Source organism: Gossypium hirsutum, chromosome D02, assembly GCF_007990345.1.
Source record: "Gossypium hirsutum isolate 1008001.06 chromosome D02, Gossypium_hirsutum_v2.1, whole genome shotgun sequence".
In the NCBI taxonomy this organism is placed as follows: domain Eukaryota; kingdom Viridiplantae; phylum Streptophyta; class Magnoliopsida; order Malvales; family Malvaceae; genus Gossypium; species Gossypium hirsutum.
In genome coordinates this window covers 43,360,145-43,381,100 of record NC_053438.1, presented here as the reverse complement: position 1 = coordinate 43,381,100, position 20,956 = coordinate 43,360,145, and the positions used below count along the sequence as shown (strand labels likewise).

General features: G+C 34.1%; 1 protein-coding gene across 1 annotated transcript; it reads right to left on the bottom strand.

The window, feature by feature from the left end:
* Nucleotides 1-8,099: 8,099 nt before the first annotated feature.
* On the bottom strand, nt 8,100-14,262 carry LOC107908474 (26S proteasome non-ATPase regulatory subunit 1 homolog A). Its single transcript, XM_016835651.2, has 13 exons — nt 14,050-14,262; nt 13,108-13,177; nt 12,491-12,596; nt 12,169-12,280; nt 11,925-12,093; nt 11,292-11,764; nt 11,056-11,191; nt 10,716-10,964; nt 10,270-10,490; nt 9,924-10,182; nt 9,582-9,814; nt 8,963-9,482; nt 8,100-8,509 (listed from the first exon to the last, which is right to left on the bottom strand). The coding sequence occupies exons 1-13, from the start codon at nt 14,202-14,204 to the stop codon at nt 8,189-8,191; spliced, it is 3,024 nt and encodes a 1,007-aa protein (XP_016691140.2). The 5' UTR covers nt 14,205-14,262; the 3' UTR covers nt 8,100-8,188.
* Nucleotides 14,263-20,956: the final 6,694 nt, after the last annotated feature.

Below are 20,956 nucleotides of genomic sequence, written 5' to 3'. Positions count from 1 at the left end.
TTTCTATTCATGAGTGGCCATTTACCTTTATTTTGACTCGTAGACTCATAATTTCGAAGCTTGGCGAGTTGTTGCCCACATCGTCATCCTTGAATGTAAGTCTAATTGTACACTCTATCCTTAATAGAACTCCCATTACATGGTACCCTTTAACTTATTCTCTTATCTTATAATAGTTCAGGTGTATTTACTAACATTCCACCTTTAGGCCACTAGTAAAAACCCACACCACATTGGCATATTTAACCCTATTTCATCTTTTCAACTTCTACCCTACACTCGGATTGAAATGTTGTTTGGATTACTCCTTTTTAATCCATCCTATTTGCGATACCTTGCTTTTAAAGTGTATCATGTTCGTCTATAGTGGATCGTTTTAGCCTACAGTATCAAGCAGATTGTTATCTAAGCAACCATTTGAGTTTACAATCTCTCTTATATGATGCATCCCTACGGAACTAACTTTATAGCGCGTATACTTGTTAGAATATGTCAAAAGACCAACCATGATATGGTTGTAATGACATACTCATTTTACCTTATTTGTTAATAAAGTCCTGAGAATAATATGATTATTCTTAACAGGTCCTTAGTCAAGTTTTATTGTTGACTTGGACAATAATAATGCATTGAGACTAATGTGTATTTGATTGATGACAAAGTGTTGTCATTGGCATAAGAATGTTAAAATCAATACACGAGTATGTGTTAGAGAACAACATACTAGCTTGACTCGCCATGAGTATGTTTCTTGGATTATTATGTAATAGTCACAAACATTACCCATAGTGATAATCATGTATATGATCTTTAGACTTGAGATCATCATTTTCCCAACATCGTGAGTTGTATATTTTGATACAGTCAAACGTCTACTGTAAAAGGCTGAAATATAAAGACTGATGTTGGATATACCATAATCCATGTAGTGGGATATGATTGATCAAGATCGAATTTATCCCTCCTACATAATGAGAGTAATATCTTGGGTCACATGATGGAGTAAGAACAGAAATGTATGGTCATGCTCAAATAAGTTGATATGAGATATCACACTTATTTGTTTAACATAGTCTACTCAGAATATCAAGAAATATGAGATTGGGCTATACAACTGTGACTATACTTCTGTCCAATCTAGATACAAAGGGCAAAATGATATAATACATGAAATGTTTATCACATAAAGGTTATGTCGAATCACAACTTCTTATAACTTGGGTAGCAATGATGCATTGCTAAATGCCACTCATTGCTTGTAACATTAGAAATGTTCTAGTATTACTACCAACGTTACAAAAACCTATAAGGTTACACCCTATGGTTAAAGAGAAGAGACTTCACGCCAATAGAATGGGCGTATACCTCCCTACATACAACTATGGTGGATAAGTATCACGTGGCAGACAGTGTCACCCGGTGGACAAAATTGTCCATGGGACAGCATCCCTTGGAGAACAATATCGCTTAGCGGACAGTGTTACCTGGTAGATACGATTCGCAACTGGCGGATACGATTCGCAACTTCTTTCCAGAGTTAATATTTATAGAAGTTAGTATTCTTTTGAAAATAATATAATTTAAATATCTTCCATAATTTTCTCTGAAAAGTAAGAGGGAATTATTTCATTTTTAATATGCATGATATTATTAAAAGGAATACAATCCCAGATTATGTTGAGGAGAGTAAGAAAATCAAACTAGGTCTAACAACCAAAAGTTTGGATACTCTCTGAAAAGTTTAAAAGAGTTTTCTATTCATGATTGACTAGGTGGACTACATAGAGGCCGAGACACTTTGTTGCGGCTAGGATTGACATCATGCAAAGGATTTCAACCAACAACGTTTTTCGTCATTTCCAGTTTTAAAAGGTACATCTTCAACCTTATTTCAACCTGATTCGTTCCTCATACATGGATCCATGGTTGACGATCGCCAGAATAATTTTTCCGTTGCACCCTGGGTATATAGGAGATCTAGCAATACTCGCAACAGATTCTCTTCAAAGAGGAATAGTCTTGACAGACATAACTATCGCTTGGATAATCCTTATTAGTACCTCTTTCTATCATTAGGTTCTAACTAACCCCTCTTTACAGATTAGAATATCTGGAGTACATACGTTTGAACCTCCCCATATAACTACGATTTCAATGAAGCCTTATACTGGAAGTGAATTTCTCGTTACTCTTCCAAGACCTTCCTCTAACATGTAAAGTTTCTTTGAACACTTCCTGACGGTTCTTAGTGGCGGATCCTTATTTGTGATCCTCGAATAAATCCTCTTTCATTTGCCTATATAAAATATATTGCTATCACGTTATTCCCATATTTGATTCTTGTTGGGTTACCATCATATTCCCTACTAGTTTCCCTGTTTTCCATTTTCGTAGACTTTTTCCCATTTCTATTACTTTTTCCTTTTTCGGCGGATTCCTCAACCCCACTGGCTAGCTATCGTTTGTCAACACTTGTATTTTTCTTTTAACCCTTTTCCTCGTTTGCATGATCTTTCATGATTATCGTCCTGATAAACTACCCTATTTTTATTTTCCTGGAAGACTACCTCACGTTTATTTTCCCAGTTGACTCCATATGCTTCCATAGTTGAGATATGGTTTTACACATCATACCTCATGTTTAATGTCCTGGCAAACTCTCTATGTTGCCATAGTCGACCTATGGTCTTACATAATATACCACATGTTTAATGTCATGTAGACTCTTTATATTGATATAGTCAAGCTATGGTCTTACACAATATACCCCATGTTTAATGTCCTGGCAAACTCTCTATGTTTCCATAGTCGAGCTATAGTCTTACATATTAACCCCGTTACAACCATCCATTCCATCTCACTTCAAACCTTAATGCTCGAACACTATAGTGTCCCCTCCGCAAGGCCCAAAGCTTTGCACATCACGGTTTGTGCCCGGGAAATTACGAATTGGGGTAAACGGAACCTCTATTTCCCAAAACATTCAGCCAATCCTCCATATCACCAAATCCTAACTTATCTAACCCGTCAATAATTTTCTCCCCATACTTCACTGTTATAAACATGCAATACATGCATTTCATAAACATTTTATCATGGAGTACACTACTTTTTAGGCATGGAATCATAACCATTTCATGCATATCAGAATACATTTGCGAAGACTATATACCTACACAATCTTATACATGCAAAGCCTTCTCAATCAACAAAGATCATGCATCATCACAAAACTCTTTCTAAACTCAACACAGATTCATGTCAGCTACATAGCATCCCAAGAGTGGAGAATAGAAGCGCACCAGATGCATCTTTGCCTCTTCAGCTTAGCTTTTCCAACACTAGAGCTTCCATTCTCCTAGTAGCTAAGCATGACAACCAAATTCATAAGTTAAACTCAGCATTCCAACTAAAAAACTTCGTTTCTAGAAACATACAGACCCCTCTCAAAGGTTTTGAAAATTCTTAACTCATTTTTCTCAAAATTTACGAACACTGGAAGACTTAGAAGCTTACCAATATTCTTGCTTGTCTATCTTCTTGACTCAATCTTTAAGAATTTTTCTCCATGAAAAGCTCTTTTATTTTCTTCTTCTTTAAAGTAATTGAAGAAGATGACGGAGAGAATAAAATAGGGTTGAGAAGAATTTGCCCCAGGAATTTATTCCTCTATTATTTATAGCCCTTTACCCCCGATTATCAACCCTATAAGAACTATAAGTTGGCAATCATTTTGTCTTCCACTAAGGAACTGGTTGGTCTTAATCCAACTAAACCAAAATATGAACTCAACTATGTCCAAATCAACCACTGAATTTTCCTGATTTTTCAGTAGAAGTCACCAACTTACTACTTCTTTCAATTTAACCCCCCAATTATTCCTAAATTCTAGACTTAAAGAAAATCAAGTGTCACATTACTTATATCAAGCTTGAGTTCAAATGAGCCTTTTCTCCTCGTCATTTATTGCTTAAAAGAATTAAGAATTTCACAGGTAAGCAACACATTATCAATAATCAATCTTCCCGAGATAAAGGCATTTTGGGCTTCATCTGTGCAAACATCCATCACTTTTTGGAAATGATTAGCAACAGCTTTCGAGATAATTTTATTAAGTGCCATACATAGACTAATGGGTCGAAAATGCAACAAATTATCAGGGTGTGCAATTTTTGGGATGAGTACAATCTGAGTAGAATTAATAGATTCCAAAGAAATACCTCTATTAAGGACACCAAGGAAAAATGATCCAACATCATGACCCACTATGCCAATACTTCTAAAAGAACACTGCTAGTAAACCATCAACTCTTGACACTTTCATTGGTGTTATTTCCTTCAAAGCCATATAAGCTTCCTCCATTTTATATTCAACTATAAGGGATTGGTTCATACTATCTTAAATACATATTTTCACCCCTACCAAGATACGGTCAAGGTTCCCAACTCCTTGGCTAGAAAAAAAAAGGCCTGAAAAATATTCTTTTACGATATTGGCCATATCTTCTTTGTCTGAAATGAACTGGTCGTCATTGTTTTGCAGCCCCTTAATATAATTTTTTTATGTCTTTGAGAAACAAATTTATGGAAAAAATAAGTATTACGATCCCCTAACCTTAGTCAATTTACTTGTGCCCGTTACTCCCAATATAAATCTTCTTTTTTTTATCTCCATATTAAGGTGTAGCTTTGTGTCAATCAAATCTCCAATAATATCATCACTTCATTCCTCATTGTTTAACTATGCAATTCTCTCATGAAGCCTTCTTGATACCCCGATCATTTTTCCCTAAGTTTCAAACTTGGACCTGCCTTTTAAAAACCTCTGTTCCTCTTGGTTTCTTGATATGAACAGTACACAATGATTAGAAAAAGAGTGTGGAAAATGTTTTAAGTAAGAAATTAGTAAAATCCAAGCACCATGTCGGATTTGTGACACCCCAATCCAAGGTGTAGTGTATCCCAAATCCTCCAATTGGAAATCAACTAAAATATTTTAAAATGCCTCTATTCTCCCTTCATCCAGTGGCAAATTTCATTTCTTTTCAAAAGAATATAGGGTCTCATTAAAGTCTCCGCAAACCAGCCAAGGTAAACTTTGGTCTCGACCAAGCCTTTTTAATAGGTTCTACGAATCTTCTTTAAAATGGACATTAGGTGAACCATAAAATCCAGTTAATCGCCAATTTATTTTTTTTCATCGTCCCAGACTTCTACGTCAATATGGCTCTTCGAAAAACTCCTAAAGATAACGGTGCTACTCGTATTTCAACCCATACTAAGCCCACCTCGAGTGCCTTCAGCTAGAACAACAATCCCACTATGAAATCTACATTTCCTCTGTACTCTTTCCATTCATTTTGAATTGAGTTTTGTCTTCATAAAAAATTCAATTTGGGGATGATAAATCTTCAACGTATGCCGAAGTCTTCTTATAACCTGTAAAGTCCCCAATCCATGGACATTCTAGCACATTAATTTCATTGTTTTTGGTCAGCCCGCCTGACGGCAACTGCTGATATATGTTGGTCACTAGGTGATACACGCTCATCATTATGCACCATTGAATCTGGACCAGTAGAAACATTTAGTGACTTTATGGAAACTTGTGGTCTTTTCTTTCCCTCAATATCCTCGAAAGGACTTTCCTTAAAATCCTGATCCATCATATTCATCTTGCCCCCGCTTGAGGATTCCACATTTTGACCACCTGTCAACATTGAATTTTCTTCCAAATTAAATCCCAGTACAGAATTAAATTTTTACTTCAAATCAGCTTGTTGTTCGAACCGAGAATCACTCCCTTGATTTTGCCTTCGAAGATTATTACCCAAAAAAATCGCATTGTCATCTTCCCAAAGCCAGACACTAGTCACGACAGTAGCCCTATTTGCCAGTGTTCTCAAAGATAAGTCACATCCAAGCTCCAGTTCCTTTCCACTGACTGTCAACCTAATTGGACAGAAATTACCACCATGCCCGAGACATCCACATATGAAACAAAACAAAGTTAGCTTCTCATATTAAAATCATGCATAAACATGATTTGAGGAAGAAAATATATTTTTTTCGGCACTTTAATGGTATTCTAACATCAATCCTAACCCGAATTCGCAAATAGCTTCTATTACCTCGACTGATTTTCTTTGGATCATATTCAACAAATTGGCCAATAAAGTTTCCAAATTGTTTAGTAACGCCTTCAAAGAATAAGCCTGGGGAATATCATGAATTTGGGCCCCAAAAAAATGAACAAACTAGAGGCACTTGTAATGGGTCCTCAACTTTCTCCATCCAGTGAAAAACCAAAAGGTGATTGTTGAAGGTCCAAGGAGCGCCATTTATTACTCGTCAATATCCAACTCATGATAGAACTTAAAAAAATATCGTTTCTCACCTAGATCAGAAACCAAAACACCACCCAGAGGGTGCCATAGTTTCACCATGGTATTCCTCATCGCCGAAAAATGACAACACTCGCCATAAGAAAACAGCCAACGAGACTATACTCATATATTGGCTTTTGCGAATCAGATCCTCCTTTTAATACCCAAGCTTCATCTTCACCTTCATCTATATACAGATTTTCCATTTCGCTCTCTGTTAAAACTAAACGTCGATAATGGCAATATAAAATGATCGCAAAACAATAAGAAAAGAAAAATAAAACACACAAATTTTAAGTGAAAACTCTTTCAGGAAAAAACAACAAGCAGAGGAGGAGAAATTCACTAATGTAGAAAACTGAATGATACAAGAGGAGTTTCAACTACCTCTATTTAAAGGTTGAAAAACCTTATTCTAATCAATTTCAAATAGAAGAACTGTAGTTCTATACGGATTCTACTTGTGCCACATGATCCATATTGTGAAAGCCCTACACAAATCCCCTTGTTTTACCAATTTATTTTATTTCTTTAACTAGAATTCAAGTCACACAACTATAACACTCTCCATAGAGAAGATAACAATCAACTGGATTGCAAAACAAATAAAAACTTTTTGACAAAGACAACTTTTTAGAAAAAGATGAAAACAATGCCAGTAAGAGCAAACAAATGAGAGAAAATGTTCCATTAGGTAGACTATGCTGGCAATTTAAATTCTAGCTTACAATTTGAATTTGCTTTCAACAATAAACATCTCTCGTGATATTTAAATAAATATATTTTCTCGAATCGAGTCGAGTGAGATGGAATTCGAATCGAATATATTTGTTCGAGTTAAATTAAAAAATGACTTTAGGTTCTTGTAGCCACTGTCACTCAACACAATCAAATTTGTCTTTATCCCCTCATAATTTATTTATTAATCTTTTATATACATGTTAGCTTCTTTGCTTAGTTGTTTTAATTATCTTCTGATTCTTATGACTATGTATTTTGAAATTAAAAAATATATTACATATAAAAAATGTTTTTCTTAATAAATGTTATTTTAAAGATAAAATGTGAAATAACCAACAAAAAATTTTAATTGAATATTTTTATCATCAATAATTCAGTTTTAACAGAAATTGATAAAAAAATTAGTATTATTAAACAATTCAATAATATAAATAGTACAAAATGTGAAATTTAATTCAATAATATAAATATCAGACATAAATTTGAAGAAAAAAATGAGTTTAAGAGAGTTTTAAGAGAAAGCAAAAAGGAAAAAAGTTTTGGGAGGTTTGGGAAAGTAAAAATTTTGAGGGAAAAGTATTGAGGGTTTTTAGAAAAGTAAAATATTTGAGGGGAAGTAAGTTTTGAGGAAGATAAAAGGAAGAAGGTTTGTAAGGTTTGAGAAAATAAAAGAGTTTGGCATTTGAGAGAGGAGTTTGAGGAGAAGGGAAGTAAAAAAGTTTAATATTTAATTTATTATAATTATTCAAATTTTTTACAATTGAAAATTTAACTCTAGTCGAACTCTAAATCCCAAAAAAAATTGAAATTCCATATAAATAAAGATAAAGATTGTTGAATGTAAAGGATAAGAAACGTTTCCTTAAAAAGGTCGGTTTGAATGAATTCAGATTTTTAACTCATTTTTTTTATGATTGTTAAATGAAATTCGATCATGTTAGTTTCTAAAGATTGAGCCAGAACTGACAAATCTACGAAAACATCGTTGAATTAACATGTACTCACTCAGTAAAAAGAAGTTACAAAGAAATATCAGGTTTAACAAAACATGTCCAGCAGAATCAGGATGTGTACTCAAAAGGTTGAGGTGGCTGAGGTTCATCGTCAACTGCCATAGCCAATGAAGAACTCTGTTGTTGTCCAGCTGCTGATCCACCGGCTGGAGATGTAGTTGCTGGGGCATCTGTTAGAGAAAGCTCCTCTGGTTCATTAGGGCAATTGTCCTTGAGAAGAATAAACCCGGACGGTGCCGCCTTTACGGGCACGTACCGACCATCTAAAAACTTGATGAACTTCTCTTGAGCTGGAACCACTCTTGCTGGGTTGGTCAAAATCTCAAATGATGGCTCAGGCTCGGTTTTCTTCTCCGGAGGACCATCAACCTATCCCATATAAAGAATCAATGACCAAGGGTTAGCATTTACAACATTTTCAGTTTATCATCACCTGATCAAATCTCAAACCAACACAAACACGCATCAAAAGACAATTAACACATACTAGGAGATTTCTTCCTATTTATTTTGGTTTTAATGAAATTTAGTACTGCCTCCAACCGCCATATTCGAGTGTAAAATCCCCCTCCCCCTAAGTTTTTCAATGTATTTGGTGAATGCTTAGAGGTCATATCCCCATACCCAAGTCAGCATATATGTCAAACATGAATGTTAGAAACAAGTTCAAAAAATAATATGAGTTGCAACGTATTCTAATATTCTAAATTTATGTTTAAATCAACAAAATTTGTGATAAAGTTCCCGGCCTGCTAAGCCCCCATTTCTAAAACCAAAAATTATCATTCACAAAATTAAAGATAATAACTTCATGAATCTTACCTGCATAGCTTCCCTGTCTTTCTCGCCAGACGATTTCTCTTTTCCGGTATTTGGAGCAGTAGACGAGGACTCTTGCCCTGATGATTTTTCAGCATTTGCCTTTTGTTCTGCCTCTTTCTTAGCCCTAGCTTTAGCCTTTGCCGAAGTTGACAGGACAGCAGTTGGAAGTTTAACAGCAGATGTGGTGGTTGGCACCGTAGTTGGTTTTGGATACTCAAAAAGTGAAGGTTTTGAATGTGATAAGAACTCAAATCTTGGAACCCTCAGGTCGTAGTTCAGTCCAATAAGAGCCGTGGGCGAGAACGACAAGCTCACAAAATAAATGAGGGGATACCAATACCAAAACTGGCTAAAAACAGCAAAACCAACAACTGCAGTGACTTTGTCGTGTTTTGTCTTGGAAAGAAGTCTTATGGTTACATTCCTCCCACCAGCATCAAGGATCCCAGAGGCCAATATTGCTCCCATCTTGCTCATTGTGTCTTCGTGCTTATCAAGTATAATCTTTTCCAATTGTCGCCTAGATTAAGAAAACATAGTTAGCTAAGTAGTGCATATGCATGTAGAATTGTTGCACATCCAGTGGAAACAATGAAAACAAGAAATGATAATAGCATACCTGAATGTTCCGACACGAGAATCACTGGCTTCATTGACCTGGATCATGACCATAGCCATCGCAATGAGGGCACCTTGACGAACAAAATCAACAACATCTGATGTTAAGGGTTCTAGCAATGCTATGGCCTCACTCAATCCTGTACCAGCACATGAAATCCCCACTGCAAGAGCCGCACCATATCGAACATGTGGGTTGTAAGATTCGGATAGCAAGGAGACAATTCTAGGAGTCTGCAGGATTGACCAGACAACAATGAGATCTTCAAAAATTCATAGCCTGATGACAAACCTCAAATATTGAACATACTACTTCCCATGTATGAGGAAAAAACAGCCCTACCTGCTCTGGCTCAGAGTAAAGGACAAACCCAAGTGCTAAAACAGCAGTTCTCCTAACATCATCACTCACATCTGATACAGCAAAGTGCAACAGGTGACGAATGGCCTTGTTGTTTGCAGTTCCCCTGTAGGCCAATGCTAATGCATACATACCACCATAACGTAGTATAGGATCTTGATCCAGAGTCATCTGCTCTATTAATGTATCTGCTTCTTCTTCCCTTCCATAAACAGTAAGGGCTATCCCTAACGCTAAACCCCTGAAACCATATGGGAACAGCACGATTAAGGACCACTGACACAACAAAACACATTGAATACTGAGATCACAAAAATTCCAAATTTACCTGATAATTTTCTCATGCTGGGTCTCATGTGCATAAGCAAGCATCTCGCTAGCTTTCTCACTTGCAGTACCAACCATAAGCAAACCCATACTGATTCCAGCAGCTTCACCAGCAACAGCACTGTCAGTATAAAGCACGCTTTTGATGTCATCATAAATTTCTTCATCAGCAGTTCCAAGAGCTGCCAAACCAAGACCTAAGCATGCACCATGTTGGATAACCTGCATATAAGTATCCAACATTTTATTTCACATTCACTTAATGCCATTTTGTCTGATAATCGAACAATCCCAACACAGAAATGGCATTGAACTAAGAAATAACAAATTGTTGACCATGTATTCTTCTGATTATATGGAAAGTCAGCACTTTAGCATTTCTCTTTAGTTATAGATCTATATTGGTTGTAAAAAGAGAAGTTATCATAGCCCAAGAAAATCATATACCTCTATATTAGTGTTGCTTAGGCTATCACGAAGGAATTGCTTAATGCCCTCACCATGGTTGGCATGAATGAGACCTAAAGCATATAGTGCACCACCTTCGGAGTACGGACTCCCACCACCACCAGCTGCACCCTGGGGCAGGTATGGAGCCATCAGAGACCTCCCCTGCTGCAGATGTCCTCTGTGAATAACACCCAGCCCTGCTGTCGCACTAAATTTGGCCCAATTGGTGGCTCGACTTAGCCAGTCCTAATAATCAAAACAGTAATAATAAGTATACCACTATCCAATACATGTATTAATCTAAAAGAGAAAGTAAAAGCAAGACTAAAAATTTTACCAGATTTTCCCTCAGGAATGTGTCTACCGTAGTTCCAGCATGCATGATGGCATTAGCGTAGATGGTGGCAGTGTGGCATACACTATTCCTCATTTCAACGGACTGCTTTATCGTCTTCAGAATCAATAGATCGGATCTAAGACAAATCAAAATCAGTAATAGCTTGTATATCCAAAAGAAACACAATCAGAATTTAGTTCAATCAAAAAATTGCACAAAAGTGACTGATGCCTCACTTGTTATGACTGTACAAGAATTGTAGAGTCAATTGTATGGATGTCTCTCCAGACAAAATCCCTTTGATTTTGTTTAGCCTCTCGGCATACACAACTTCTTTAGGATCTGCATCATGCATATTTGTCATAGAAGCAGAAGATCCATCTGTCATCTGAACATCTGGAGCAGTAGAATATTCATTTTGTGCAGGAGCAGAATCGGTGGATCCTGGTTGTTCTGATTCTGAAGGCAGAGATTTGGGAGGTGGAAGGCGATCTCTGACATTTAAGAGAAAAGCCTGGTGCTCATTCTCCACAAGATCAAACGCGACTTGGAAAGCCAAAAGAGCATCCTCTTTAGTTTCAGAACGGAGAAGTTTCTCCAATATATTAGCAACACCTTCAGGTTCATCCAAGAACATGAGACACTGACAAATACTCAAATAATCAGGAGAAGGAAGCTGTTGGTAAACTTTAACAAGAAGCCGAAGCACCTGCATGAACCAAGAAGTAATGGCATTGAGGATCATGCATTCCAAGAAAAGAGAAACTAACAAAGGAGAACAAATTGTTTTATTAACATCAAAATAACCAGTGGCGATGACATTTACAGAAACTACAGATTATATGAAACTACTAAAATAACTTCCTTACTTCTTGGCGATACTCTCGGCGATAAACATAGGAATGTGAGACATTAATGGAATATGCTAAAGTCAGATGAACATTATCACTCCTTGTTATTGCTTCCTCAAGTTTATCTAGTCTCCGGCACTCAATTGCGATTCCCATGGCTTGGTGGTATTTTCCATCCATCAGACACCTAATGAAAGAATAATGAGATAGGAAGACTAGCCCCAGAATATATTCATCAAATACAAAAGCAAGCTCTACATACCGATCCAGCATTCTCTCCACAATAGCTTCTAACCTAGGGTCAACTGATGCTACTTCAGCACTTGATTCTGCTGCCTTTGACCGAAAGCTGGCATACTCATCTATCGCCTTGGCTGAAATGAAGAGCATAATCCATCAACAGCTAGCAATGACGAAATTAAAACAACTGAAATTCAATAAAAAGAACACCAAATGAACGTCTAGGTTTGTGTAAACCCTCACTTGAAGTGAAATGTAATCACCTAAGAAATACAGGGCCAATTTCAAGTAACCGAACAGTTATTAATGATTACAAACTACAGTAAATGAATCAAACTTCTTACAAAGGAGAGTATGAACATAATCAGAATCCTCAGAAACATCGAAAAGGGGGCCAGCTCCAAGAGCATAGGACAATGAATCATTGAGTTCACCCAAGTAATAGAAGACCTGAGGTGAAGAACAATATTAGCCCAAAAAAGTAGAAGTCAGCAGAGAGAGAATTAAGCAACAATCAATTAGACAGAAAGTATATACTTCTATTACTTCTCAGTTACAAATTGTAAACACAATTCAAACAACATTCCACAATCAAACTGCAACATTGTTTTGACATGATAAGTTACCCAATGAAAGTTATAGTATCCAAAAGTTTGTATACATAAACATACATATAAATATATATTTGGTCCATAATAGGATATGTTAAATAAGATTTTTTCCATTAATCACTCAGAAGTGAACATTTGTTGGGTGCTAAAATTTGCTAAATCAACAATATTGGTTAAGAAACTTGTCCCAAACATGCAAAGAATCAGATTTTGTAGTTCTGATTTTATTTTCCCATTTCCATAAAGAAATCAGTAGCTCAATTTCCCGGAAATATGCTAGTTATATGCATTCACTCATAAAACATAAGCATGCTTATAAAAACAGACTGAGAGGAACAAGAGAAGAGGACCTTTGAGACAAGCAGCGCAGCAAGTTGTCTCTGATGCTGGTCGAATTCTTCATCTTCATACAAGCTTTCTCTGGAAACCACAAGTTTAATATCAGCATTTAAGCACGGAACTCGTGCATGCAGTGCATTACTTTAATTTGAATCACTCCACCACATAAAACTTAAATAAACTATCTAAGAATTGAAAAACGTGATACATAAATTTAAAATAAGCTGAAGGTGGATGAATGAAGATAAACCTAGAGACATCCCCCTCCAGTATATCTGTCAATATTAGCTACGACATAGAAAAAAAAACTAAAATATAACAAAAGCCACAACATGAACAAATGAATGCCTCAAAATATAAATATACAACATGATATATTAATTATCAAATTTTATATAAATATAAAATACCTTAAAACACAACCATGACACGACATACAAGAACACAAATCAGACACAATTTACCATGTCTACCCTTAGGCCCCTAGCCAAAATGAATTGATCTAGTGTAAAATTTTGAAAATCACCGTTTCCATTTTTTTATTCACTCAAAAGTTATAACTTCTTAAGTAAACAAATCAGTACCCACACAGCACAACAATTGCTTTTAGTTCTTCCTAATCTGAAACTTGAAAATTTTTGTACAAACAAGCTAGCCTGACTAAAGCAATCAATTATCACATAAGCAAAACTGCAATAATTAAGTTGAACCCCTTTTGCAAGGTAAAACCTAATTCCAAAACCATAAATTAAAACAAGCCTAATCTCCATACGTAGCAAAAATTTCAAACTAGCGCACTTGCAAAATTCAAACTAATTCACAGTAAACATCAACAAAAGTTTTCTTCACTCCGTTTTCCTTAAAACTACCCACAACCAATCAGATCAAAATAACCAAACCGCAAACCCTAACAAAAAGAATAAGAAAAAAATACAGAAAGTAATAAGTATTACATTATAGGAACGCTGGTGGAGATCTCTGGCCAAAATTGGTCCACGAAGCTGACAAGATTAGAGAGAGCATGCAACTTCAGCTGAGGATGGCTCTCATTGAGCATCGCCAGTAACCCTCCAGCGGAGCTGACCATCGTCGCCGCTGCCGCCGCCATTACTATTTCTCCCAAAAATAAAAAACCCTAACTTTCTATAATTAATGGGGGCCGGCTTTCGTCAATAAAAGAAGGGTAAATTGGAGATTTTACTTTTGAAATTTTGTCGTAAAAGATAACCTGTAGTAATTTACTTTCTTATCAATTTAATCCATGTATAATTTTAAAGTAAGTAAACTTCAATTATTTTTGTTAACTAGCTTCTAATGTCACTAACTTTTAAATATTATATTTTTAATTACAAAATTAATGAAATTGTGAATTAAATTATAATATTTTTAAATGTATAATAATTATCTTTTTAATGTATAATTATCATATTTTTTTATTTTACTTCATCTTTTTTATTTTAAAATGTAAATTTAATAATATGATAAAAAATAAAAAGTAATCTCATCTGTTCAAAAAAAATTTCAAACTCATACTTTTAAATATATATATTGTAGATAAATAAGCTATATGATAAAGGAACAATTTAGTCCATCAAAATAAATTATGGGTGAAAAATTCATATAACAATTTTTTTAGAAAAAAGGTAAATTCTACTGTAACACCCCAAAATGTTTCAATTTTCTTACGAGACTTTTTCAGGAATTCGATAAGAAAATTCAATTTTGGTGGATTCAACAATTTTTGAAAAGTTGTGAAACCTTAGAAAAACATATTAAGTCATTTTTAAAGTTTCGAGTTTAATCAAATACAAATAGGTGTTGAGAGGTTAAATGATAATTTTATCACCAAAGATATTATAATCATTTGGAACTTAAATATGATTAAATATTAGTACCTATGAGAGAGTGTGATGATAAATTTACTTTTAGATAATTATAAGCTCTTTTTACATTAAATTTTTTTCTTCTTTCGACATTTTTGCCAAACTTTTTTATTTTAAATATCATAAAACAAATAAAAGGGGAAAATCTCCATACTAGCCATTCTAGTAGCCAATCATTACAACACAGGAAGAGAAGCTTTCATTATTCTCTTCTCTTCTTTTCATCTCTACTTATTTCCTCTTCAAATTTTCACTATTTTTCCTCTATTTCTTACAAAAAGCCTTTACAAAAGTTACATTTGAGCTAAAACTTATCATCATCTACATCATGCTATCACTTAGAGTTTATGAGCTTATAGTAAAAAAGTTTAGGGCTTTGGTAAGAACTCTTCCTATTTTAGTATCTTAGCATTTTATTTCATGTTTACTTGCTTTGAATGAGTTGTTGAGCCATTAATATGATCATTTAATGACATTAGTAATATGAGTAATTTTTATTTGTTATTAAAGTAGATGAGGTAGAATGAGAAGTTACAAGAAAATGTGCAAAGGAAAGCTTGTAGATTGAAGGAGGAAGAAGAAATTCACCTCTTTTTGCTTATTTTGATTGGTAAGATCTTTTGGAAATAAAAACTATCATTTACTTTTATTATGATATTTTAACTATATGTATACTAATAATAGCAATGAGAATTGTGTATTAATTGCATGTATCTTAAAGTAAACAAATGTTAGTGTTGAGAATTATGCAATGTTCATAAATCCCGAATTACAAGTAAGTAAAGTTAATATTATCTTCACAAGGAAAGTGAGCATAAGAAATAATTAGAATGAACCCTTATGAAAAATGAGGTAAGTGTATTTTATAATGAAGGGTGGTTTTGAATATTTATTCAAAAGATTGGATTATTGATGTAACTTTTCATAGATAATACGATGAGTTATGAATGTTAAGTTATATATGGCATTATTAATCCTATTTAAAAGAGAAGGATAATATATGTAATTTAAAGTAAATAAGGCATTAGCCATTATAAGCTTAGTGAAAGAGTGAATTATTGATGTAAATAAGACATATGTCAATAGGATTAATGAATGTACTTAGTTGTTGAAGACAATGTTTAGTGAGAAAATAGTGAAAATAACACTTATGTGCATAGTGAGGGCCCTAAGTGATATAGTGTTCAGTTGGATGCACTCTAGTGCAATTCAATGTATTGGTGTTTGGTTGGAATCAATGTGTTCAAAATGTATTTCATTGAGATTTCCAAGGGTGAAATATTTAAAATGTGATAATGAAAATAATGAGGTTTAAGAAATATGTGTGTAAGTAATGTCAATGATTCTCTTCGCATTATGATGTTTATTATCATTATAGTAACTCACTCAAGTGATTTGTGTTTTGGTTGATAGATAGCTTGCAACTTCATTTTATTTCTTTATGCCTATTTTTTATTTTAAACAAGGTACGTTTCATGTTTTATTTTCATTAGTTCTTGTTAGAACCGTAAAACAAAATTCGATATAAACTTAGAATTGTAAACCATAATCTATCATGTCAAATCATTAAGAACAAATCAAGAACAAAACTAAATGCGGAAGTGTACTTAAATTCATTGATTTCTTGAAATCTATGGATCATGGGTTTTTGATCTTCCAAATTAGCACACAAGAAATTCAGAGAAAGAGACTCTCTCTTTTCTAACGATGGGATAATAGAAAAGTTATCTTTTGTGTAATTTGGGGACTATAACCCTAATATATAACTTTGGCACATTAGCCCTAATTTCTAATCAACCCATCATCAATTAGAAATTAGTTACTAGAGTAATTTCACATATTTGACCCATACTTTATTTAATAATTAAAGCCTAATAAACCTTAACCAAATTAGATCACTTTTAATTTGGGCTAACCTATTATGATAGTAAATAATAACATATAATTACCCTTATTATATATGTGATGTCCATAATTTTCAACTATCTCCCACTTGGACCAAATATATTAATTACTCTATAATTACATGTCATTATATAACCTTATGAGCTCAAAAGTTTACTATCATATCCAAAAAAGAATTCCAAACAATCTCATCCTTTAATTATGTTAACATAGAACCAATGCGACTTTCGTTACATATATCATAGCTAAATCCATCCCTGATCACGTATATTAATACAACCAAATGACATAGATCAAGTATGGATGTGTAGCATGGAAATTACATGCAATATAATCTAAACATGTCTATTTCCAACTGGTCTTCCTTAATCCTTAGTGAGATTAAACCTTACCAAAATCAGAGTATGAATAAACCAAATAAACATTATTTCTGCAGAAAATAAACTTAATATTCGTAACTCAAATAACTGAAAATGTGTCTATAATATAAAAGCATTAAAAAGTACAAACTCGCACTAAAACCAAATATCCTCAAATGACATTACACTCATATGGACAGTGTGCTCATGAAAAACCTTAGATGTAATCCATTAGTAAGTGAGCTTGCAATCATGGAATTTGTCCCTATATGCTTTATAAGCATCTAACCACTCTAAACTTTTACTTTAACAACCAAGAACTTAAAGTCTATGTGTTTTGACTTTTATGTGCTCATGTTGTTATTGTAATAAATGACTACCAATTATTGTCACAATTTGCACCCTAGTGACAGAATTTTGCATAATATTCCATCAAAATCGGAGTTTGTATACCTGATGATCTTTAACTTACCAGACCTCCGATATGCGAGCATGTAATCTTTTGTTCTTTAAAGATACCTCATAACCCTCTTGGCTGCTATCCAATGGTCCAAAGCAGGGTTGCTTTATCTACCTAACATCGTAACAGTGTACACAATGTTCGAATGTGTACAAACCTAAACATACATTAGACTCCCCATTCTTGAGACATAGGGAATCTTATGTATTTCCTTAATCTCAAAATCATTCTTAGGGTATTGGTCGAGACTTAACTTATTATTGACAAGCAATATGTCATTAACGTATAAAACCAAATACATAATTTTATTCCCACTGAACTTGTGGTATATACAATTATCTACCAAATTCATCTCTAAATCGAATGAGGTAATCATTTGGTAAAATTTGTAATACTATTGACAAGAATTCTACTTAAGCCAATAGATGAAGTTCTTTAATTTGCAAATTATTAACTTTGTATCATCAGACACAGTTTTCTAGTTGCACCATATAAATGTATGATCAATGTTACCATTAAGAAACCATTAACTTAATATTCATCTAATGTTGTTTAAGGTCAAAATATTCCACTAAAGACATTATAACCCTTTCTCTAGTGGACCTTTTTAATGACATTCGTTCTTGAAGTTGTTGAGTTTGTTCTTCTAGAACAATTGTCTCATCTTAAATAGTGAGTTGTTCAACATTGTCTTATTAAGGTTCTGGATTCACTTCTTGATCATTGATAGGTATGAGAACTTGAACATCGCCAAAAGTGATAGTAGGAACTGAGTTAGAATCCAATTCCTCCTCAAAAACAATGTCTATAACCTTATTTCCCCTTCCAAACTCAACATCCTAAAAATATGTTGTAATTCTCATCTCAAAAATATTCCTAATTGTGGGATCATAAAACTCATAGCCCCTAGATCTCTTAGAATTTCATTGACCCTTATACTTTATAGACATCAAAGAAGTCAGAAGTGATGTCATCTCAACCTTATCATTTTTAGCAAAATGTTTCTCAATTTTGTCAAGGAAACCTTGGCCTAAGTAATCTTTTCAGATTCTGTGCCCCTAAAGGCTTTTGGAATGCTATGCTTCATGATAATTAGACTCATGCAATCTGAACGATCCCACTCTCAAAATCTTTTTTAACATAAGGGGTGCTTTCATAGTGAGAGGTGCGAGTTCTTCTTCCCTTAGTGCAAGGTCTATGTCCATACAACCAAGCACTATAAGTGTCTTTTCCCTTCCTTGAAATTAGTCCCATTAAGCATGGGTATAGAATTTATATTAGCAAATATTGTGGTAGCAAAAGATGAACTAGCTGAATATATAACAAAATAGATAAAAACAAGCTCACATTAATATTCATAAGTAAACAATAAATTCAAAGTAGTGACTCTCATCTCAAGATACCAAACATTACATTAATATCAAGTCATTGGATAGTAATATTAACAGTAAACGGTACTCTTGTTGTAGCAATCAAACATTGACAATAGATTATGTCAAACAATGAATCAATTTTTGGGCTAACTTATTGCTCATATAAAGTACCTTATAATTGTCACACATTTATCACCACAGATGTCGTTTAAATTCTGTCAAATATTAACTTACCTTTGAGTCAATTAATAAACGCATGAATCACAAAAATATATAATCATCTTGATATTTTAAATAAATTAATCTACGCAAAAGAGGTCACTTTGGCAGCATTTTGTTTCATCTAATCTATTTAAAATATTAGACATTCCTAATTAAAACCTAAAGCCAAAATCTGAATTTATTTGTTTCAAAGTATTTCTCTTAATTTCATCTTTCAATCAAATTTAAAAGATAATAGTATATATATATGTATATATATTTATCCCAAAATAGAATACAATGATGTTTGACAAATATAATAATAGTTGAATAAATAAAAAACAATATCACATAAGATTTCAAATTTAAATGAAAATAATTTTTGAATAAAGGTAATGTGACACCCCTAAAGTGACCCTAGTCGGAAAGCGGTTTCAGGACCGCTAAACTGAGTCACCAAATTATTTGAATGTGATATTTATTGTCTAAAATATGTGATTATGAAGGTGTGAAAGTTTTAGGCTTCGATTTAGTAAATTTGCATGTGAATTTAGTCAAAAGGACTTATGGGTGACATTTTTGAAATGTGATAGGCTAATCTACAAGGACCTAATAGTGCATGTAATCAAAAGGGAGGACTTGCATGTCAATTTTCCCCCCCATCTAGTAGTGGCCGGCCATGACATTAGGATGGACAAAGGGTGATGGGCAAAACATGTCATAGACATGTTGTGTTGGTGCATCAAGGGAGGAAACAATAAAATAAAATAAGGAGTATGGGTAATAAAATAATAATGGAAAGGTAAATGATGATGAAAAAAAATTGTCTCATCCATGTTCCCGCCCCATTGCCGTGAATTGAAGAAAGAAAAAAAAAGTGTTCATTCTTGAACATCTTTGGCCGAATAGAGGAAAGAAAGGAAGGGGAAGAGCTTGAGAAAATCGGCTATGGTGGTTTGCTAGACTAAGGTATGTTTGATGTTGTCCTTGAGATTCATGCATGTTTTTAGTTGTTAGTTTGAGTTCTACCTAGCCCATGGTTTAAATCTTTGCTATGAGATGGAGATGATATTCGGCCATGGGTGTTGTCTTCTTGGTTGATGTTTGATGTTGTGGTGATGAGGCATGAAGATGAGTTAAGTTTCGGCTAAGGTGGATTTGTGTTGATGTCATTTGCATGCTAAGTGTAAAGCTTTGTAATGATACATGTGATGGTGATTGATGACTCTTGGATTTTCATTTTGGCATTTTTGAGTTAGACATTAAGTTCTTTGTGTAACCCATGACCAAAATTGAATGGTATGGTGTCTTGATGCATTCGGCCATGGTAGAAAATAGATGTGAAATGGTAGTAAGGTGAAGTGCAAAATGTTAGTATTTGATTACTAGTGTATATATGCGTATTAGCCGAGTTTTGAACTTGAAACAAGATGATATATAATCAATACAAGTAACCATACTTGTAGGAAGTATTAAGCATATAATCGGCCTCAACATAGACATGCATATTCGGCCATAGGAAGAAGATTGGTGTTGCATGTATTCGGTTAGAGGCAAGCATATTGATGCTTTTATCTTGGCTTAGACAATCGGCTAAAAGGAAGTGTGGGTTAATATGTTGAGTTGATTCATGATTTCATATGTATGTGACTTTAATGTCTAATGTATATATATATGGG

Coding starts and splice junctions, on each gene's coding strand:
- LOC107908474 (XM_016835651.2), bottom strand. CDS start 14,204: ATGGCGGCGGCAGCGGCGACGATGGTCAGCTCCGCTGGAGGGTTACTG. Junction 10,965..11,055: donor CATTCCTGAGGGAAAATCTG/GTAAAATTTTTA, acceptor TTTGATTATTAG/GACTGGCTAAGTCGAGCCAC. Junction 9,815..9,923: donor TTTACTCTGAGCCAGAGCAG/GTAGGGCTGTTT, acceptor TCAATCCTGCAG/ACTCCTAGAATTGTCTCCTT.